Source organism: Artemia franciscana, chromosome 17 (assembly GCF_032884065.1).
Source record: "Artemia franciscana chromosome 17, ASM3288406v1, whole genome shotgun sequence".
Taxonomy (NCBI): Eukaryota; Metazoa; Arthropoda; class Branchiopoda; order Anostraca; family Artemiidae; genus Artemia; species Artemia franciscana.
Genome location: NC_088879.1, coordinates 34,687,062 through 34,707,460, shown reverse-complemented (window position 1 = coordinate 34,707,460; position 20,399 = coordinate 34,687,062). Strand labels below are relative to the sequence as shown.

The 20,399-nt window shown below is 35.5% G+C and overlaps 2 protein-coding genes across 5 annotated transcripts in view; both read right to left on the bottom strand.

Moving 5' to 3' along the window:
* The window catches only part of LOC136038179 (unconventional myosin-Va-like), a 53,999-nt gene that overhangs the window by 3,560 nt on the left and 30,040 nt on the right, over positions 1–20,399 (bottom strand). For 3 of the 4 annotated variants that reach the window (XM_065721257.1, XM_065721256.1, XM_065721258.1), the window contains exons 5-6: positions 12,623–12,757; positions 8,168–8,416 (exon numbers count right to left, since the gene is read on the bottom strand). In XM_065721257.1, coding sequence (XP_065577329.1) covers positions 8,168–8,416; positions 12,623–12,757 — 384 coding nt within the window. The remainder of the gene's footprint in view (positions 1–8,167; positions 8,417–12,622; positions 12,758–20,399) is intronic. The other variant, XM_065721259.1, reaches the window with a different exon arrangement.
* The window catches only part of LOC136038178 (uncharacterized), a 118,955-nt gene that overhangs the window by 68,602 nt on the left and 29,954 nt on the right, over positions 1–20,399 (bottom strand). The gene's annotated exons all lie outside the window — the stretch shown is intronic.

Below are 20,399 nucleotides of genomic sequence, written 5' to 3'. Positions count from 1 at the left end.
TGTGTTTCTAGAAAATGCTGTTGTTAGTTACATTGCCTATTCTGATGACGTACTGCTAGTTAGTCATACTAGGTCAGGCCTCACAAAGAATCTAAATGTTCTGACAACTGCTTTGAGCATGACTCGACTTTCTGTAAATGCTTCAAAATGCAAGTTTCTGTGTTTTAATATTTCTAACCCTGCTCCTCCTTTACATGTAGGTACAATGCTACTCGAGTGTGTCTCAAAGTTGAAATGGCTTGGGATTTCTTTTTCTGATAGACTTTCGACTACATGGTTGTCTCTGATTGCTAGTGCTCTGCTGTGTATTCACATCTCATATGGTAAAATCTTGCCTAATAAAGGAAGGCACAGCCGGAGAGCCTTATGCAAACTTTACCATAGTTTTTGTTCTCCTACAGTTCTTTTTCATTCCGGTTTTCAGCATCTAATGCGGAAAAAAGACCGTCTTCAGCTAAGGAGAAGCTATTTTAAATATTGTAAACTCTTGCTATATTTACCAAGATGGTGCAGAAATCACTAGACTGTTTCTCATTTTGGACTTATGGACACTCTAGTACTGCTTGACAACATCGCTAAGGATCTGAGGACCAATACTCCAAAGAAAATATGTTCCAGCGATCCTCTCATTTATTTTATTTTTTTTCCAGATCAATGATTCAGTGAATATTGTTATAGTATTTATGTTGTATTTTCCTTGTTGTTTCCTTGTGAATTATGTTATTCTGTTTTTTCCCTTTTAACTGTGCATTTATTTTGTATTATTGCGGGTTATAAATAAGCTTACTTACTTACTTACTAGATATAAAGAAGAAATGGAAAACTAAGTAAAACAAGTATTTGTCCATTGGATATCTCGTTTCCTCTTATTAGTGCCTTCACCGACTTCCTTGCTAAGTCCTTGTCTGTCCTGTTTAACAAGATTACCGAGTCTGAGCGAATTCCAACAATTTGGAAACAGGGTTTAATAGCCCCTTTGAAAAAGAAAAACGTAAAGCCTGGTTTAGAAGATGTTTGAACTATTACTTTTACTCCTATTTCCTTGAAACTTTATGAAGTTCCCAGAATATTGGCTAAAAAAAAAAAAAAAATCCCACCTCTTACTGACCTTAGGCAATTCGGGAACCAAAAATCCACTTCTACTTCCCACTACCTCGTTTCTCTTATCGATTATATCAGGAAAATCCGAATTCCTGGCTAAATTTAATTTCCATTGACCTTCAAAAAGTATTTGACCTTGTTAACCAAAATATTTTAGTTGAGAAACGTTAGCGACTTCAATATTGATCCCATATTGTCGAAATTGGCTGCCTTCTTTTTCAAAAATAGATCACAGATTGTCAAATACCTGAATAATTATTCAAATGCTCTCCCTGTCCACAATGGCATACCCCAAGGTACTCTCCTAGGTCCCCTCCATTATTCAGTCATGATTAACAGCCTCGTGAAGAAATTTCCTGACCGATAGAAGTTTGTTGATGACCTAACGGTTGTTGAACCTTGCTCATTGCGTGATTTGCGAGGAAATTCGAAACTCTTTGGCAGCACATTAATATTGCTTGCGAAGAAATACCAGTCAAATACCAGAATCATTATTCAAATGCTCTCCCTGTCCACAATGGCATACCCCAAGGTACTCTCCTAAGTCCCCTCCGTTATTCAGTCATGATTAACAGCCTCGCGAAGAAATTTCCTGACCGATAGAAGTTTTGTTGATGACCTACCGGTTGTTGAAACTTGCTTCCGAAATTTAAAAGGCGACCCTATGAGTATCCTCGATGAAATTGGAGATGAGGCCTTGGACTTAGACATGATAGTAAACCACTCTAAGTCCGTGATAATGCCGATTTGCTTCCTCAAATCCTCGCCCTGTTTTCTTAATCCTATCCCTTCTGAAATTTCTGTGTCCTTTTTGTGGACACATTCTGTGTCATTTTGTCCCCCATTCGCTGAATTACTTCGAGATATAAAAAAATGTCCCCTTCGTCACAGAAAAAATGAATAAAATATCCACCTAGCTTCCCAATTTTTTATTGGCTTACAGCGCTACCCAGGTTCTTGCATTTATTTGCTTGTTTTGCCCCCCTCCCCACTCTTTTTTTAGCATCCCTTTTAATTTAAGGATAAGCTTGTTTTTGGTTTTACTTGGTTGTTTTATATTTGCTGTTTTTTTTTTTTTTTCATAGGCATGTATTTTGGGGGTGATACCTGACGCGGGGATGCCATGGATATTCTGTGGTAGCCACAACACTGTGCTGGGTAGAGAATTTAAAGTGGCGAAACCCTATATAGGCCAGTGTATTCTCCTGATGAGCCCTTATGTTGGGTGTTGCCTCTGAATTATTTGTCTATATTATTTTTTCTCTTGTTTGGTAAATGACGACTTATACTTATTGACGACATGACTGCCTGTCCATGGATTATTCTTTATGGTTGATTGTGTGTGGCTATGCTGTTTGACCTAGGTGATTGTATGGATGAGTAGGGTTAAGGCCTCATTCAAGTGCTGGTCTATATTAATCACTAATTTAGGAAAACAGTCTTCCTTTTAGCATTGGTGATTTCTCTTTTCATGATATATATATATATATATATATATATATATATATATATATATATATATATATATATATATATATATATATATATATATACATATATATATATACATTAATATATATATATATATATATATATATATATATATATATGTATATATATATATATATATATATATATATATATATATATATATATATATATATATATTTGTATTTCGTTCCCTTTTTTGTTTTTATTTACTTAGTTGTGCCCCCCCGCCCTTTAGACCAGTTAATCTTTTAAACTTTTTTATTGACTTTATACAGTTTAATTATTGACACTCTTTTAGTGTCTCTTTTAATTCATATGTATGCATATTTATATTTCGTTCCCTTTTTTGTGTTATTAGCTTATTCCCCTACCCTTTTAAATATCTCTTTAAAAAAAATTTTCTTATGCAGATTTTTTTTAAGTTTAGTTTGACCAGTTTTTTTTTATATTTTTAACTTTTCAATCGACATTATACACTTAAATTGACTCACAGATCATTATCTATTGTAATTTTTCTTTATCGCTGCTGTCTTTGCATTTTTGCCAGTTTTCATGTAATCATATGATTTGTCGACTCCAAAGTCCGAATTCGACCCTTTACGGGCTTGTGATAGTGATTTTTTGGAATAAATATCTTATCTCTTTTCGGACTATAAAAACAAAAGAATATCTTGGCCCAACTTTGCCCATTATTTTACAAGTAAACAAAAGAGGTACTGAATCCAATCTCACACAGGCTCACAAAAGAACCTATGAACGAACAACACTGTCGAAGGCTTTGGACATACAAAATTCCATATTTGTAGAACTTGTCCTTTGGCACTTGTTTCACTTGAAAGACCTGAGTGGGTTCGATGGGCATGTTAATAGCCAGCGATTTAAACCTCAAATTCCTTTTTAAATACATCAAATGTGAATTTGGCGGCAGAATCATTTCATTTAACGATTAAATAAATAAAAAACAAGTTTTTTTAACTGAAAGTAAGGAGCGACAATAAAACTCAAAACGAACAGAAACTACTCCGTACATGAAAGGGGCTATTCCTCCTCAACACCCCGCTCTTTACGCTAAAGTTTGACTCTTTGTATTAACTCTATTTTTAAAACACTAAAACACTTTAGCGTAAAGAGTGGGGCGTTGAGGAGGAAAAGCCCCTTTCATATACGGAATAACTTCTGCTCGTTTTAAGTTTTAATGTTGCTCCTTACTTTCATTTAAAAAAACTTGTTTTTTTTATTTAATTTCTGAACGTTTTTGAATCAATGCATGTTTTGATTTTGGCTCTCCGCAGAACAATAATTAAAACGAAATTTGCATATGTTTTTTCTTTTTGGCTAAATGGCTTTCTCATAATTTTGATCCAATGATTTTGAGAAAAAAAGAGCAGGGGAGGAAGCCTAGTTGCTCTCCGATTTTTTGGTTAATTAAAAAGGCAACTAGAACTTTTAATTTTTTGCGAATCTTTTTATTAGTAAAAGATTTACGTAACTTATAAATTAGCTTACGTAAAGAACTTTTGTATTCTCATGTTTTATTACATTTATGAGGGGGTTCGTCCCCTCGTCAGTACCCCGCTCTTTACACTAAAGCTTAAATTTTGTCTCAATTCATTAAGAATGACCCCTGAATCACAAAAGCCGTAGAATAAATAGTTGAAATTACTAAAAATACTTTAGCGTAAAGAGCAAGGTATTAGGAGGAGGTGAGCCCCCCACATGGATAATAACCTCTGTTTGTTCCACGTCTTAATGTCGCTCCCCACCTCCAGCTAAAAAAAAACTTTTTATATTTATTTTTCATTGTTTTTTTTTTTTTTAAATGCTAGTAAATCCTGCGCTCCCTTCATGGAAATTTTCTTTCCCCATGACAAATTCTCGATGGAAAGTTCCCCCAGCATATCCCCCTCTTCTCAACCCCTCCCTCAACCAAAAAAATCCTCCTGAAAACGCCTGTACACTTCCCAATAACCATTACTATATGTAAGCACTGGTCGAAGTTTGTAACTTCTTGCCCCGCCCCTCCCAAGGGGACTGTGGGGGAGTAAGTCGTCCCCAAAGACATAGTTATAAGGTTTTTCGACTACGCTGAATAAAATGGCTATCTCAGAATTTTGATCCGTTGACTTTGGGAAAATAACTAGCGTGGGAGGGGGCCTAGGTGCCCTCCAATTTTTTTGGTCACTTAAAAAGGGCACTAAAACTTTTCATTTCCGTTAGAATGAGCCCTCTCGCAACATACTAGGACAACTGGGTCGATACGATCACCCCTGGAAAAAACAACAACAAGCAAACAAATAAATAAACACGCATCCGTGATCTGCCTTCTGGCGAAAAATACATAATTCCACATTTTTGTAGATAGGAGCTTGAAACTTCTACAGTAGGGTTTTCTGATACGCTAAATCTGATGGTGTGATTTTCGTTAAGATTCTATGATTATTAGGCCTCGAGAAACCTTTCTATTTACTATTTTTGTAAAGTAAAAAAAAAGTTCGACTGTTCGCTGTTCTTCAGTCCTATTTTCATGTCTAGATATATCTTTCTTAAAGAAATCTTATCAAATTAGCACATATCAGCATATGTTAAGGGTTGTTTTAAATAATCGAAACGTGTTAGAATTTTTGCATCCCGATACTTGAGAATCGCAAATACTAAATAATTTAATGAATACAATAATGATGCTTATTATTTAAATTCTATAACGAATGCTCTTGCAATGTCACAACGTAACGTTTTTAAGAAATTAAATAATAAAATTGATAAAAATCGTGGAATTATTGCAAACAATTTTAACGATCAAAGTCCATAAATCTGTCTTTATGGATAGTGATAAGTAAGCAATTAAGGATAAAAGAAATAATTTTCATAGAGAAGTAAATATAAACTACTAATTGACCTTCCACAAACTGTAATTAAAACCAACAATGACCCTTGAGAAGAAGGACTACTACTACTAACAACTCACCGCAGCACCAAGCTACCCTTTATCCCAATCTATTCAAAGCTACTCTTTAAATCAACCCAGGAGGATCCCATCTCTCTTGAATCTTCCTTACGACATCCTCCAAGCCCATTCGGCTATATGTTTGGTACTGGTAGTGTAATTATTTCTAAATTTGAGATAAAAACACATAAAGTGAAGCTATGGGAAAAGTATACATTATTGGAAAAGAATCTAACCAGATAAAACTTACGAAAAAAATGTATAGTCTACAAAGGTTTAATTAAATCAATAACGTTGGCAGTAAGATTTTATTATTTCCCTCTAGAGTTGTGTCTGATCTGAAATTTTCGGTTCTAATGTTGTTGCTTTCATCTCGAAAACACCCACCAAAATGAGAATTTGTGAAATAAGCTACTGGTGCAGAGTTTAAGCACAAGTAATGAACTTGAAAAATAGGTATCTGAAATATTAAATTAATAACGGGGACTAAACGACTCCACATATCCAGGTTTCCCCACAACACAGCCCCGGGAAAGCTAATATTGCATATGTTTTCCTGTTTACGCTAAAGTAAAAATGTCTAAATTATAATCACAGCAAATAATCCCGAGTATAAGAAGACTGCTTTCAAGCGAAACACATTGATATCAAACACATTTTCTTGTTTGATACTCACCAAAATTGGTACTTCAGGACAATTGAAGTCAATGCTTAAAGATACAGGGATTAAATAAAATATGATCGTCTTGAAACAATACACAGTAAATAACCTAAATGTTTCATAGATGTTTTCCAGTGATATCAACTTTGTTAAGAAATTTAATAGTATTTGTGGAATGTTGGCTTATCATATTTTTTTTCCATTTCTATATTGCTATGTTATTCTCAGATTTGCAGTCAACAAGCCCAGAAACCTTTCAATGAAAACTGTAGCGAAGATTGAAATTTATTTGTGAAGATACAAACTACATACTGTGTTTTTTCTTACGAGGCTCAAATCACCACTTCTGTCGGACATTTGAAATTAGTGATTTCGAGAACCCTTGGATATCAACATTGATGGACAAAGTCTCCTTAGGGGAACTGTATCTTGTTTGTCAACAGTAATATAGAAAATATACTTAGAACGGGAGACAAAATATAAATACATCAATAAGCAAAATAAAAGTAAGGAGAGTAATTCAAGAAAACCCAGATTCCCCAGAGCCAAAAAATAGCGATAGTCCGGGTGGCTGCAACGGGCACACACTTAATACACCTTTGTCAACTAAACCGTATTCAAAGACAGAACAGGAAACTTGATCTCAGAGTAGACTAGGATTTAGGTCCTCCCACTCTGGTTAGCGCATAAGGGAAAACAGTGCCTCTTCACGATGACCTCTCCAGCAACACAGACCCAAGATCTTCCATTGAAGATTTGAACAGCGTAGCAACCCTATCCAGATACCGACCTGGCGTTGCCCCTTGTCATCCTCACCCTCTAATATCAAGGGGACCCAAAACCACCCATCGTGAGGCAGTCAATCTTCAACTATGCACAAAATGAGATTTGAGTAGCCGCATCGACTGCTTGCAATTTTATTGGCCACAAACGACTGTTTTGTTTGTTCTCGGATGAAAGCTCCAGTAAACTTGTCAGTCACAAAAGAAGCGCCTAAGACACTTATTCCCAAACCCTTGGATTTTCATTTCGGTCGGGATTTAAAATAAGAGCTCTGAGACACGATATCCTTCTAAATATCAAATTTCGTTAAGATTCGTAAGCTAAAAATACCTCGTTTATTCTAATTTTTACGAATTAAACGTCCCACCCTCCCCCACCCCTCCCAAATGGTCAAATCGGAGAAACGACTATATCTAATTTAACCTGGTCTGGTCCCTGATAGCCTGCCAAATTTCATCGTCCTAGCTTATCTGGAAGTGCCTAAACTAGCAAAACCGGGACCGACTTACAGATAGACCGACAGAATTTGCGATCGCTATATGTCACTTGGTAAATACCAAGTGCCATAAAAAACTGGCCTAATATGATTTATTATCAAAATGCCAGTTGCTTTCCGCCACTGTCCTTCCTGTTCATAGAAAAGTGATTTTGAAACAAAACAGGAACTCCGTGGTCACTTATAAACTCTCAGATGTCTCCCGAGAATGGCATCTGAGAGTTCGGTATCGACTCTATTTCATTACTTTCAGCTAATCAGTTGCATTCTATTCAGTGCTTCCTCTATCCCCAAATTTTCGGAGATTTTCTCGGAAATCTTGCAAAACAAAGCAGTGAAAACGCTTGAGCCTAGAAGCGTCAAAGCTTTAAATCTAGCCCTGAGTGTAAAGCTAAAAAAAATAGACATTTGATCATGCCTGAGGACGAGGAATACATGAGAAAAGGCTGAGGGGAAATATGTATCTTCACTTCTAAAAACAAACAAGCAGTTTGAACTGCACAAAATCAGGATTTTCTGGCTTGGAGGCGTCATCTTTTCAAGTTTCAGACGCTCCTGCCGAAATGAAATTTTAGCCATCTAACTATTTGTTTTGTAAAATATAGGCTTATAATATAGATTTCTACCTACCCTGTCTTCCTCAAGAAGAAACACTTTTAATAGAGTAAATACCTCAAATAGCATGACTTACATCTAATTCTGAAGCAGGCCGAATCTCTTTTAGTTTTCTCACTACCGCCGGCAGAAATTCTGAAGGCACTTCTTCATAACCTTGAGGTGTAGACAAAGGAAGAAGCTTCAATATCTGTGGAGCAGTTAATTCATGTAAGGAAGAGACCAAATCGTCGACACCTTCAATTGTTTTCCTTGCTTGAAAGAGTTGCGATGCATTTATGACTGGCTGCAGAGTTTTCAGAATTGAGGCTGCTTCCTCACTTCCCTGAAAAAAAGTGGAAAATAGCAAGTCAATGGCGAGCAGCTATTGACTAATAAGGTAAATTACTTGCGCCAATCGCAAAAAATTAATGCAATACCAACAACTGCAAAAAAAAAATCGATAGGAAAGCAAGGCTAATACTTAATAAAGCCCTTCGTTGGTCGATGAACCAAGAACAACGAGTTGAAAACGGCGGAATTAAAAACAAAAAGAAAAGAAAAACAAATAGTTAAATTTAATAAACAAGTTTTACCTTATTATTGTAGCGTTTTTTCTCGTCTAAAGAAGGTATAGATAATAATGGTGAGAGAAACAATGAGAAAAATTAAGGTTCGTATTTTTTTTTTTTACCCGAAATTCTAAATTTTGTCTTATACAGACGTTGAAACATCCAAGTCATATTCGAACAGAAATGATTACATAAACTAGAGACATTTATCTTATAAGACACAGCACTAGTGTTAACAGCTACTTGTAGAATGTTTGTTCAACCCTACAAATTATCTGAGAATCTATGCCCTTCTAGAAACACCTTTTTAGTATATTACTTAAGCTCACACTGATAAGAGTCCTTGCAGCCCGTGCTATTACAAAGTCAGGTTTACAATCTTTGCATGACTTAAAAAATAAAAATAAAAAATATAGATCCAAGCCCAATTTGGTAGAACTGCTGCTACTGAGGCCAACACAGCTGCACACGCTCCTCCTCCCTCCCAATCTATTTGATGCTTCCCTCTTTAACCCCCCCCCCCCTAACCCCAAGAAGTTCAGATTTCCCTTAAATCATTCTTTACGACATTTTCCCACCCAATTCAGGGACGATCTACTTTTCGTTTGGCCATGGAAGGTTGGCCAAAAAGGACGATCTTTGGCAATCTGTCATCTTTCACTTCCAGAACGTGTCTTAGCCATCTCAACCTTTCTCTCATTATGGCCCTATAAAGCAGGATTGGATCACATTTTTCTTGGTTTTTACTGTTTGAAATACGGCTAGTCAGACAAGTAGCTAAAACAATCTCTCTTGAAAACATCTAAAAAACCCTCCTACGGCTTCCGGAGCGTCTACACTTATCAGGACCATACTTGACCATGCCATCATTATAGCTTCCAATATTCCAATCTTGGTCTACAGACTTGTCTTCCTATTCTTCCGGAAAAATCGGTTGTGAACAAAAGCCTAGGCCTTCGCTATTCTACTTCAACATCTTCACTGCATTCACAATCTTCACTAAAAATACTACCTAAATAAGTCAATATTATCGTTACCCAACACCACGTCTTCACCTTCACTTAGTCCTAGTCTAAGCGACTTAGTCCATTTAACATTAATTTTCAAGCCTATTCTTGTGCCCTGAGCTCTCAAAACCTCCGAAAAATGATTAATTTTGCTAACATTTTCATCTAAGATACTGAACTCATCAGTATAATCTAAATCTAGGAGAGTTTTACTTTCCCAATTGATTCCACGCTCTCCCATGGTCTTTGCCATGCTCCTTGGGATAAAGTAAATACTAATCCTCCGTATAAATGGGGATAGAACCCAATCCTCCTTAAGTAGCTACCAACATCATTTCCTACCTTAACATAAAAAAATGTTATTCTCCTACATAACACTAATAAGTGTAATGTTTGTATCTGGTACCATACAAAGATAGGACCTTTGCTAAAGCTGTTTTATTGGCTGAATCAAGTAAAGGTAAAAGGTAAAGAATACGGCGATGGCTATTACAGTCCCTACCGGCGGTGCTGATCTCCATTCCTTAGCCCTTCAGCCAGGAAATGTAATGGGGGGTTTGGGGTCAACCATCATGTGCTTTCACACATCCTTCCTGTTTACTTTCCCCAGATTTCTCCAGTTACCCAGAGCTGGGTCGACTCTGTCTGAGCTTAAAGTCATGTCACTGACCCTCATCCCAAACCAAATGATTTGGTACAATAGGATTCAAACCTTCGTCCTCTCGTACAGAAGATCCTAAATCCAGAGCACCAATGTCGCCGACAATTCAAGTGCCGACAGTTTTCAACATGTCGGCACTTGAATCAATTGTTTGCTCATTATCTACAAAGCTAAGGACTAAAGGGGTCTGATGAGTCAGGTACTTTCCAATTAGTAATCTAAGAGTGAAAATTCGGTCGACGCATTCTCTCTCCTTCCCAAAACCACTAAAGCATCTCTAAGTCTAAAAAGTGTCGTTTGTAGTTTGCTTTTTACATAGATAAATGTAGTCCCTTCCCTTTCTTTGATTGGGGCAAGTCAAGATTGACTTTTCCCTCTCAGTTTTCAACATGTCAATGCAATGCTTTATTATTATGCAGTCTCGCTGCATCTTCCAGATGTTCAGCAATTGGCCATAAGTTTCATTCATGGCCTCCATTTCGCACGTCCTTAATTCATATTATAAAAATTTCTCTACTTTCCTTACATTCCTTTCATTTTCATATAATGTATCACTCAAATACTTCTTGTGCAAGCCCATCCCTTCTCTGCTAAACTTAAAGAATTTTCAATAATATTCCTATCTACGTTTCCAACTTTCCTCACTAACACCTTCTGCTACTTCACAAACTATTTTCCTGAAATTATTCCAACCATTTCCTACATCATCCAATTTTACACTCTTTAGTCTCATATTCAACTGTTCTTGGAGAGTTTCTGCCAAATTCTCATACTTGAGTCTACTGACACCTTAACTTCCTGAAAGGTAGTTAACATTTTTAAATTTCAGCTTCAAAATAACCCTAGACACCGCTTAATGGGGATCCTTACTCTTAAAATGAATAACAGCCCTTTTGTATACTACAATATCCTGCATCATTCCTGCCAGTCTTCTGTTTACAATACCATAATCAATAAGGTAGTGTTACAATCAAGTGGGTACTAAGCTAACTCATGGGCCATTTTTTGACTAAATACTATTTTGGTTATAACTAGATTCTTATACCTACAAAATGGCTGCAGTCTAAAATTCGTCGCTATTTTGTTTTTCTGCCATAAATTTACCTAGGCTAGGGTATGGGAGTAAAATACCCTCATAAAAATACAATGTTTCTACCTGGATCTTGTCTATTTGTTCCTATAGTTGTATTTGAAATTTATTTGTGTCATAAAATTCCCCACCAGTCGGTGCTACAGCAGCATATACTGATAGCTTACACTTTTCAGTCGTAAAATGGGCTACTAGCATTCTATTGTAAATACCTTCCCAACCCAAGCAAGACTTGGCAGCTTCATTATTCATCATGAGCCCAACTCTCAGCCTATGTACACCATCCTGCCTGCCTGAATAACTAAATTCTATATTACCTAACTGCATATTAGGTAATATAGTTTTTCTGAAACTGCATATAAGTCTAGTATAAGACGTCTGAAAACGTCAGTCAAAATATCAATAGGATAGTTGTTTTTTAACGTTGTGACACTCCAAGATACAACTTTCATATTATGTAGATAATCGAAATGATTATGGCCCTGGGAAACAGAATGAGTCCCAAACCAGTGCAGGTTGGGGTACACCAAATCTTCTGAAGTTTACACGAAGCATGTAAGTCGGCTTAAAACCGGACAGCAAGAAGTTCCTGGGATCGTATGAATATACATTCATCTTATGAATTCTCTCGTATGAATAGAAGGCTTTGTACAAACCTGTGCCCATCTTGGTCACAACATGAATTTTCCTCAACTGGTTATGCTCTTCTATCAACAAGAGTCGACAAGCAATCCAGCACAAGCGACCTCAAGCCTACTACCTCTGACTCTTCATATATTCATGCATACATATTGTATACTACTATCGGAATCCTATAATTAATAACTTGGCTAGAATGAGGTGTTTCATCCCAAAAAAGCCCACAAAAACAAACCCTGAAGAAATATACATCAATCAGAATCCAATGCAAACGCTGTGTATAATACAATTTCCTCGACGGATATAACTTCTACAAAATCACCTGCGCCACCATTACAGTAGTAACAGTTTTGGTTGGGAAAACTCATGAAAGGTCCATCAGAATTCATCTATAAGACCAAGCAAGTAGGATTTCCTTTTCGGGGATAGGGCCGGAGGAAGGAGCTTATGACGGAACGGAGACATCAAACCATCTGAAAACACTGGAAAACCTCAATATTTTAAACCCAGCCTATCTTGGTCGGGGCATTCGTCAGGGTTTTTAGTAAAAGACAATTAAAAATTATGGGAAATATCACCTTACCTGGGGTGCGTTATCTCTAATCCACTGTTCAAGGGTAGAAATATTATGTTTGATGGTAACGCCTGTCGCCCGGTTGCACATCTCTTTACGCACAAAAAGTGCGTTCAAAACCTCTGACGATATGAAGTAGAATAACTAAAAATAATTTTTATATAAGGGTGAAAAACAAAAAAGTACAACATGTTCTGAATATCAAAACGATTATGACATAAAGTGTCCCAAAGAGTTTTCCAAAAAACCCAGAACTTAAAAACGTCAAGAAAAACGCAAAAATAGATCAATTCTCCATTTTCTTTTGCGCTGTTGAGGATATCAAGCCCGAGCAGCATTGCGCATAATGCAACATAGACAAATCGTAATAAGGCCTTTTCTAGCGACCTTGTTGACCAACACTGTTGTCAGATAGTCTGTTCTGGCGAGACACCGTCAATCAACAATCACGTTCTAGCGACAAACAAAGGTTTTATTGGTCAATATTGTTGATGTAAACGACCAACAGTTGAAATCGTTGATTGTCACACTTGATGGTCAAATTAAACGAGAAATTTTAAGGCATAATGCCATGAGAAAAATTTGTCTTTGTTCTTACAATTTTAGAATAGAAAAAAGTTACTTTGCCATAAATGTTGCTATAATTATTATTAGTTTAAATTCCTATTAAAATTAAATTTAAAAAAACTTGTTTTTTTAACTGAAAGTAAGGAGCGACATTAAAACTTAAAACAAACAGAAATTACTCCGTATATGAAATGGGTTTTCCCCTCCGCAATCCCTCGCTCTTTACGCTAAAGTTTATAATTGTTTTAAAAATTAGGATTGTGGCAGAGTCAAACTTTAGCGTAAAGAGCGAGGGATTGCGGAGGGGAAAACCCATTTCATATACGGAGTAATTTCTGTTCATTTTAAGTTTTAATGTCGCTCCTTACTTTCAATTAAAAAAAATAGTTTTTTTTTAATTTAATTTCTGAACGTTTTTGAATTAATGCATGTTTGATTTTGGCTCTCCGCACATAAATTATTAAAATGAAATTTGCATACTAATTTTTTTTTGGCTAAATGGCTTTCTCTTAACTTTGATCAGACGATTTTGAGAAATAAGGGGTGGGGATGGAGGCGTAGTTGCCCTCCAATTTTTCGGTTACTTAAAAAGGTAACTAGAACTTTTAATTTTTAACGAACGTTTTTATTAGTAAAAAATATACATAACTTAAGAATTAACTTACGTAACAAACTTTTATATTCTTATATTTTTATTATGTATATGAGGGGGTGTGTCCCCTCGTTAATACCTCGCTCTTTATACTAAATCTTAAGTTTTGTCCCAATTCTTTAAGAATGACCCTTGAATCAGAAAGGCCGTAGAATAAGTAGTTGAAATTGCTAAAAATACTTTAGCATAAAGAGCGATGTATTTATTTCCTAAAGAGCGAAGTATTATTTCCTCCTAAATACATTGCTCTTTATGCTAAAGTATTTTTAGAACCCCTCATATGCTTAATTATCTCTCTTCGTTTTAAATTTCAATGTTACTCCTTACTTTCAATTGAAAACACTTTTTCATGTTTATTTTTTCATTGTTTTTTTTTATAGTAATGCTAGAAAATCCTGTGCCCTTTTCATTGAGTTTCTCTTCCCCCATGACATATTCCTCCAAGAAAAGATCCTCCCACATAGCCTCCTTTCCTCAACCCAACCCCCAAACCAAAAGAATCCCCCTGAAAACGTCTGTACACTTCCCAATAACCATTACTGTATGTAAACACTGGTCAAAGTTTGTAACTTGCAGCCCCTCCCCCAGGGACTGTGGGGGAGTAAGTCATCCCTAAAGACGTAGTTATTATGGTTTTCGACTATGCGAAACAAAATGGCTATCTCAAAATTTTGATCCGTTGAATTTGGGAAAAAAATGAGCGTGGAAGGGGGTCTAGGTGCCCTCCAATTTTTATGGTCACTTAAAGAGGGCACTAGAACATTTCATTTCCATTAGAATGAGCCCTCTTACGACATTCTAGGACAACTTGGTCGATACGATGACCCCTGAGAAAAAGAAAAAAAAACAAACAGACAAACACGCACCCGTGATCTGTCTTCTAGAAAAAAAAAACGAAATTCCATATTTTTGTAGATAGGAGCTTGAAATTTTTGCTATAGAGTTCTCTGATACGCTGAATGCGATGGTGTGATTTTCGTTAAGATTCTACGACTTTTAGAAGGTGTTTTCCCCTATTTTCTAAAATAAGGCAAATTTTCGCAGGCTCGTAACTTTTGATGGGTAAGTCTAAACTTAATGAAACTTGTATGTTTAAATAAGCATGAAAATGCGATTCTTTTGATGTAACTATTGTTATAAAAATTCCGTTTTTTAGAGTTTTGGCTACTATTGAGCCAGGTCGCTCCTTACTACAGTTCGTTACCACGAACTGTTTGATATGACATGAGAAGGCACTTCCTTTGAGTTATCTACCAATTTCTCCTCTAAAAGGCACTGTAAAAATTTCGCTGAGTAACATAAAAATTTCAAAATCCGACCACGGTAAAAAGCCTTATAAATAGTAAAAAAAATACAAGATTAAACATGAGTCTAATATAAAATACTTAAACAATGTTAAATTAATTTTAAGAACGTTGCCGTGCATTTCCAACCCTAAGAAAATTTGCGTTCTTGCGAAATTATTGTTGTTCACGATTGTTGATTAGCAAGTTTGGTCTCACGATATTTTATGAGCAATGTATTCACCAAAAAAGGCCGGTATTACTATCTTATTTGACTGAAGCTTTAGACTATGCATTACAGAAATCAGACAAAGAATTAATTTATTAGTGCCTAAGTTTTTTTTTAAACAATAAGAATAGTTGAATCCAGATTCCTGCGGCCCAACATCCAGATAATTGCCCTCTATCTATTTTGACACCTTCATTTAATAGATTCCCCAACAAGAATTTTGAAACTGACATAGTACAAACGGGAACGTGATTTAAAGAAGGCTTGGAAGACAGAGCAAAAATCTGTCTGGTTTCTACTGAGCTCACCCCTTTCTTAGGTTTTCTTACCACTTCTCTTATGTTAGAATTGACATTAAAATCAAAGGCAACACGCTAAATCGTGTCTTTGAATCCAGGATTGTAATCACTTATCTAACTTTGCAGTCATTGGGTAAAAATTACTTCTATAGGAACAAGTTTTGCACAGCAGCAGATTCTGTCAAGAGATTTTTAAACCTTTCTGGTTAATTTTAGCAATAAAATGTACAGTCAGCAGAATAATAATTCAAACACGCCTAATAATTTTTTGTAAAGACATTTAAAAAGAAAGGATCAATATCGAAAAACAAAATCATTAATGATTTGCTTGAAAAATTGGTTCTTCAAAACAAAGTTGCGCCTCATAAGCGAAGTAAAGCAAATCTGGCTTAAATCAGAAATGGCATATATTAAACAACAAAAATTCTCATTGTATTACTGAATTGACTAAGTTAAGAAATGTTGACATTATTGTAATATTATTTACAACCATGGAAATAATATTTGGGTTTGAAATTAATGCAGTGTACATTCATGTTTTCTACTTTTGTTACAATTTATAAATTCGAATTCTAAACTTGTGCTGTCCTAATGTTTTTTTCTAGTATTTATCTCTGCGTTTGCTCAGTATTTCGTGATTTTTAACATTTGTATTTCCTTTAAACTTAGCTTGTGTTACCTTTTTCTTATTATATTAAATCGGAATAAAATAACTGTCTGACAAGTACCGACCTTTGGGTTTCCTATCCTGGAGCTTCTAAATTTCCTCTGTATTTTGTGCTCAAGAGCTTGTATGACAACCAGACTCGTTTTTCTCAATCCTTCTGTGCATACATATAATCGAAGGCATATTCTGCTACTTAATGTGAATCGAACCCTAATTTAGCTCCTACTTCCTTTTTGCAATGGACAGTTTGTTTCTCAAAAAAGGAAAAGAGAGAAAAGAATCGGTTCCCTATTTGTATCAAGATCATTATCAAAAATTTTAATGTAACAGTTTCAAGTTTAAAAAAAACACAGTACTTGTGGTATTTCAAACTGTTCGTGGTAACGAACTGTAAGTAAGGAGCAACTCGGCCCAATAGCAACCGAAACTCTAAAGAACGGAATTTTGACCGCTTAAAGCACGGATGCCTTCAAGCCGTGGCTAGTTGCAAATATATTTGCAAATAGCAAATATATTTGCAACTAACAAATATATTTACTAATTTGCAAATATATTGACTCTCCCAGCGTGAATGAGCCGGCTAGAACCTCCAACAGGTTGACCCTAGTTCGACATTGTGGGGTGACATGCATGAGAGGTGTAGCATAAGTGGGAGATGATAACAAAGGCAATGAAGGGGGAAAATTAATGCCATGTTTTTCTTCTCACTTAGTTGAACTATCTGTCTTGGCTTTTTCTACAATTAGCCATGACTTAACTTACCCACAACTATTCCATTTTAATTCAAAAATCAACAGAGTAGATACATCAGAAGAACTTATTTTTTTGTGCTGATTCCAAACATATAAGATTCATTAAGTTTGATGCTAGCCATCAAAAGCTACGAACTCGAGAAAATTTTACTGATTTTCGAAAAAGGAGAAAAACATCCCCCAAAAGTCAGGGAATTTCGTTGAAAATTGCACCGTCAAATTCAGTTTATCAGAGAACCTACTGTAGAGTTTTCAAGCTCCCATCGTTAGAAATGTGGAATTTTATATTTTTTGCCAGAAGTCACAGATGTGTATTTTTTTTTCAGGGATTATTGTATCAAACCAATTGTCCTAGAGAATTTGGCTCATTTGAACGGGAATTAAAACTTCTAGTGCTCTTTTTAAGTGAACAAAAAATTGGAGGACAACTAGCCCCCTCCCATGCCCTTTTCGCCATAAGGTAGTCTGATCAAAATTTCGAGATAGCCATTTGTTTCAGTATAGTTGAAAGGTCCAATAGCTACGTCTTTGGGGATGGCATGACCCCCCAGGGCCCCCGGATGAAGAGTCGCAAGTTACAAAACCTTATTAAGAAGTATACGGGCATTTTTCAAGGAGAATTTTTTGGAGAAAGATTTTCTACGAGAAAAATTTCCCATTGGGATGGAAGTTTCCTGGGTGAACTTGGAAACTTTCAGATTTTAAAAACATAGAATATTTAACTTATTATCAAGTTATCGGACAGGTGTATACAAAAGGATTGAAAAGATATTTTGGGAGGGTGCAAAAAAACTGTTCTAAGCTCGATTTTAAATTAATTCATTAAAAGAAAAAGTTCGAGGGACATTAGCAATATTACGTACCATATTGTTGATCCTATACTTGTATTTGGAATTATATGTTATCCGTTTTAAAGTACTATGCAAAGTTTGGAAGCTTATTATGAGACAATTTAAGATAACAATTCGATTTTCTTGTGTTCATAAGTCTGATTATACCTATTTGGCTAGGTAGGAGCTGGCCTTATTTACAATAGCTCTGTAAAGATTATTGCTGCTTCTGCTTATTTATACAAATTTATTTCTGTTGATTCCGTTGAAATATGCCTCACAATAACTGAATGATAAAGCGCCCTTTTTCCGCTTTACCTGAAACCATACGGTTTTTAGTTGACAACCTTATGAAGTAGTTCGCCGCTTAGCACTATAATTCATTAGCTTTATATGCGTCTCAGACAAGATTTAAGGATGTAAAGGATTTGCATATGTTGGATTCACCATATACGGCTGTTCTCCTGGTTTTCATTTTTCTCATCTTCTACGGTTTTAACAAATCAGCTAAAAACAGTAATTTTTCTATCATTTCTTAGCCAAAATTCCGCTTTATCCACATTCTGAATTACATTTTTGAAATTTGTTGTTCATGGTTTTGGGTTAAAAATACATTGAACATTACTAAAAAATTGCTTTTTTCTTCTTTTTTTTTAGTGCAGGTTTAGGTCCTTATTCGAGAAAAAGTTTACGCAATACAATAGCTTAGGCTTGGAAATGGATGCACCTGAGACTATTAAATTCGACAAAATAAGTACCTCGCCTTTTTTATGCAGTTCATAGCTGCAGTGTTGTCACAAATGTCCTTGTTTCACGGAAATATATTTTTTAAATACTGTAAAAAGAACGACGAAAACTGCCTTACAGCGCTTGTCTTTGAAGTTCAAATCAAGGCATTTTCGGTCTTTATATATTAAGTAACTATAATTATAGAAGATCATTTTCCAACGCATAACTGAAGTCTTTGCTCAGTGATTCCTTAGAAATTCTCATTAGAACCTTTTATATGGAGTCAATCAAGGCACCCAGACGTGTACAATTGCATAATTTATTATGTACTATATCCATAGATTCATGGTCAGGAATCAGGAGAGATAAGATAAGATATTTATTTCAAAAAATCACTATCACAAGCCCTCAGGGGGCCGAATTCGGACTTCGGAGTCGACTAATAAAACAAACAAGCAAAAAACACTAATAATAATGAATAATCAAATTATGTATAAAAATACAAGTCAGAAAAAAAAGTCAAAAAATAAGTCAGAAAAAAGGGAAGGGGACAAAAAAAAGTCAAGAAATAAACATATATATCTACAAATTAAAAGGGACACTAAAAAAAGTCCAAAAACTCACAAAAAAAAGAACGAAGCATAAAACACACGAAAAAACATATATGACTTAAAAGGGAAACTAAACCAAAACAGCGGGGGGCAAGCAAATTAGTGTAGCGACCTAAAGCACCTCACATGAAAAAAAAGGCGGGGGAAACTAGTTGGCTATTTTATTTATTTTTTCTGTGATGAAGGGGACAAAGGTTTTTTCATATCTGGAAGTAAGGCAGCGAATGGGAGACAAAACTGGGATAGACTCAGAAACAGCTCGAGGCTGTCGTATTCTGGATGATGAGTGACGTTTGGGGAAAATACTTGCCGTCCGAGGGTTCGTTAGTGCATTTTTTGAAAAACGGAGGCACAACGACGACCTCCTTCGCTCAAGGGCTTCCGAACTAGCTTTTTTTAGGAGCAGAGAGTAAGGCACCTTGCCTTCTTTGAAAATTATTCACAAGGCTCTTTTTTGGATTGACTCAATTTTGTCAGATTCTTTACGGGAGATGCCAGGGTGCCAAACTGGACAAGCATATTCAAGATGCGGGCGGACAAAAGACGTGTACAACCTTAAGGAGTGAGAAGGAGGGACGCTATATTTACTTAGGAGCTTAAGGAGGGAGATAGACGCATTAGCTTTATGGGTGATATCTTTAACGTGGATATCCCACTTTAAATTTGAAGAAATTGTGACTCCAAGTAATTTAACCGAGGATGCATAAATTTCAGGAGCGATAGGATTAAGAAAACAGGGCGAGGATCTGAGGAAACAAAAGAGTGAATTAGCCTTAGGGTTGACATGACTTTCAGAACTTGAAATTCAAATTCACGTTTGTTTGTTAATTATTGTACTTTATCACATATAACTGTTTACAGATTGATATGACATATATTCTTGCTGGTTTTATACTACCATATTATTTTGATGCTGTTTAAATGGCATTGTTCATGGAGAAAATCATGTTCGCCCAAAAGCTTAAAAGTCGTTTTTTCTTAATAGCTCGAATAGGTTTATAGCATATTGTTTCAGATTTCACAATTTTGATGAGTTTTAATTTTTCAAAAAAAAAAAAAAAAAAAAAAAAAAAAAAAAAAAAAAAAAAAAAAAAAAAAAAACGCTGACGTTCAGTAGGAAATTCTACAAATTGACCTTTATCAACATTTACAGTTTTTAAAGGAATT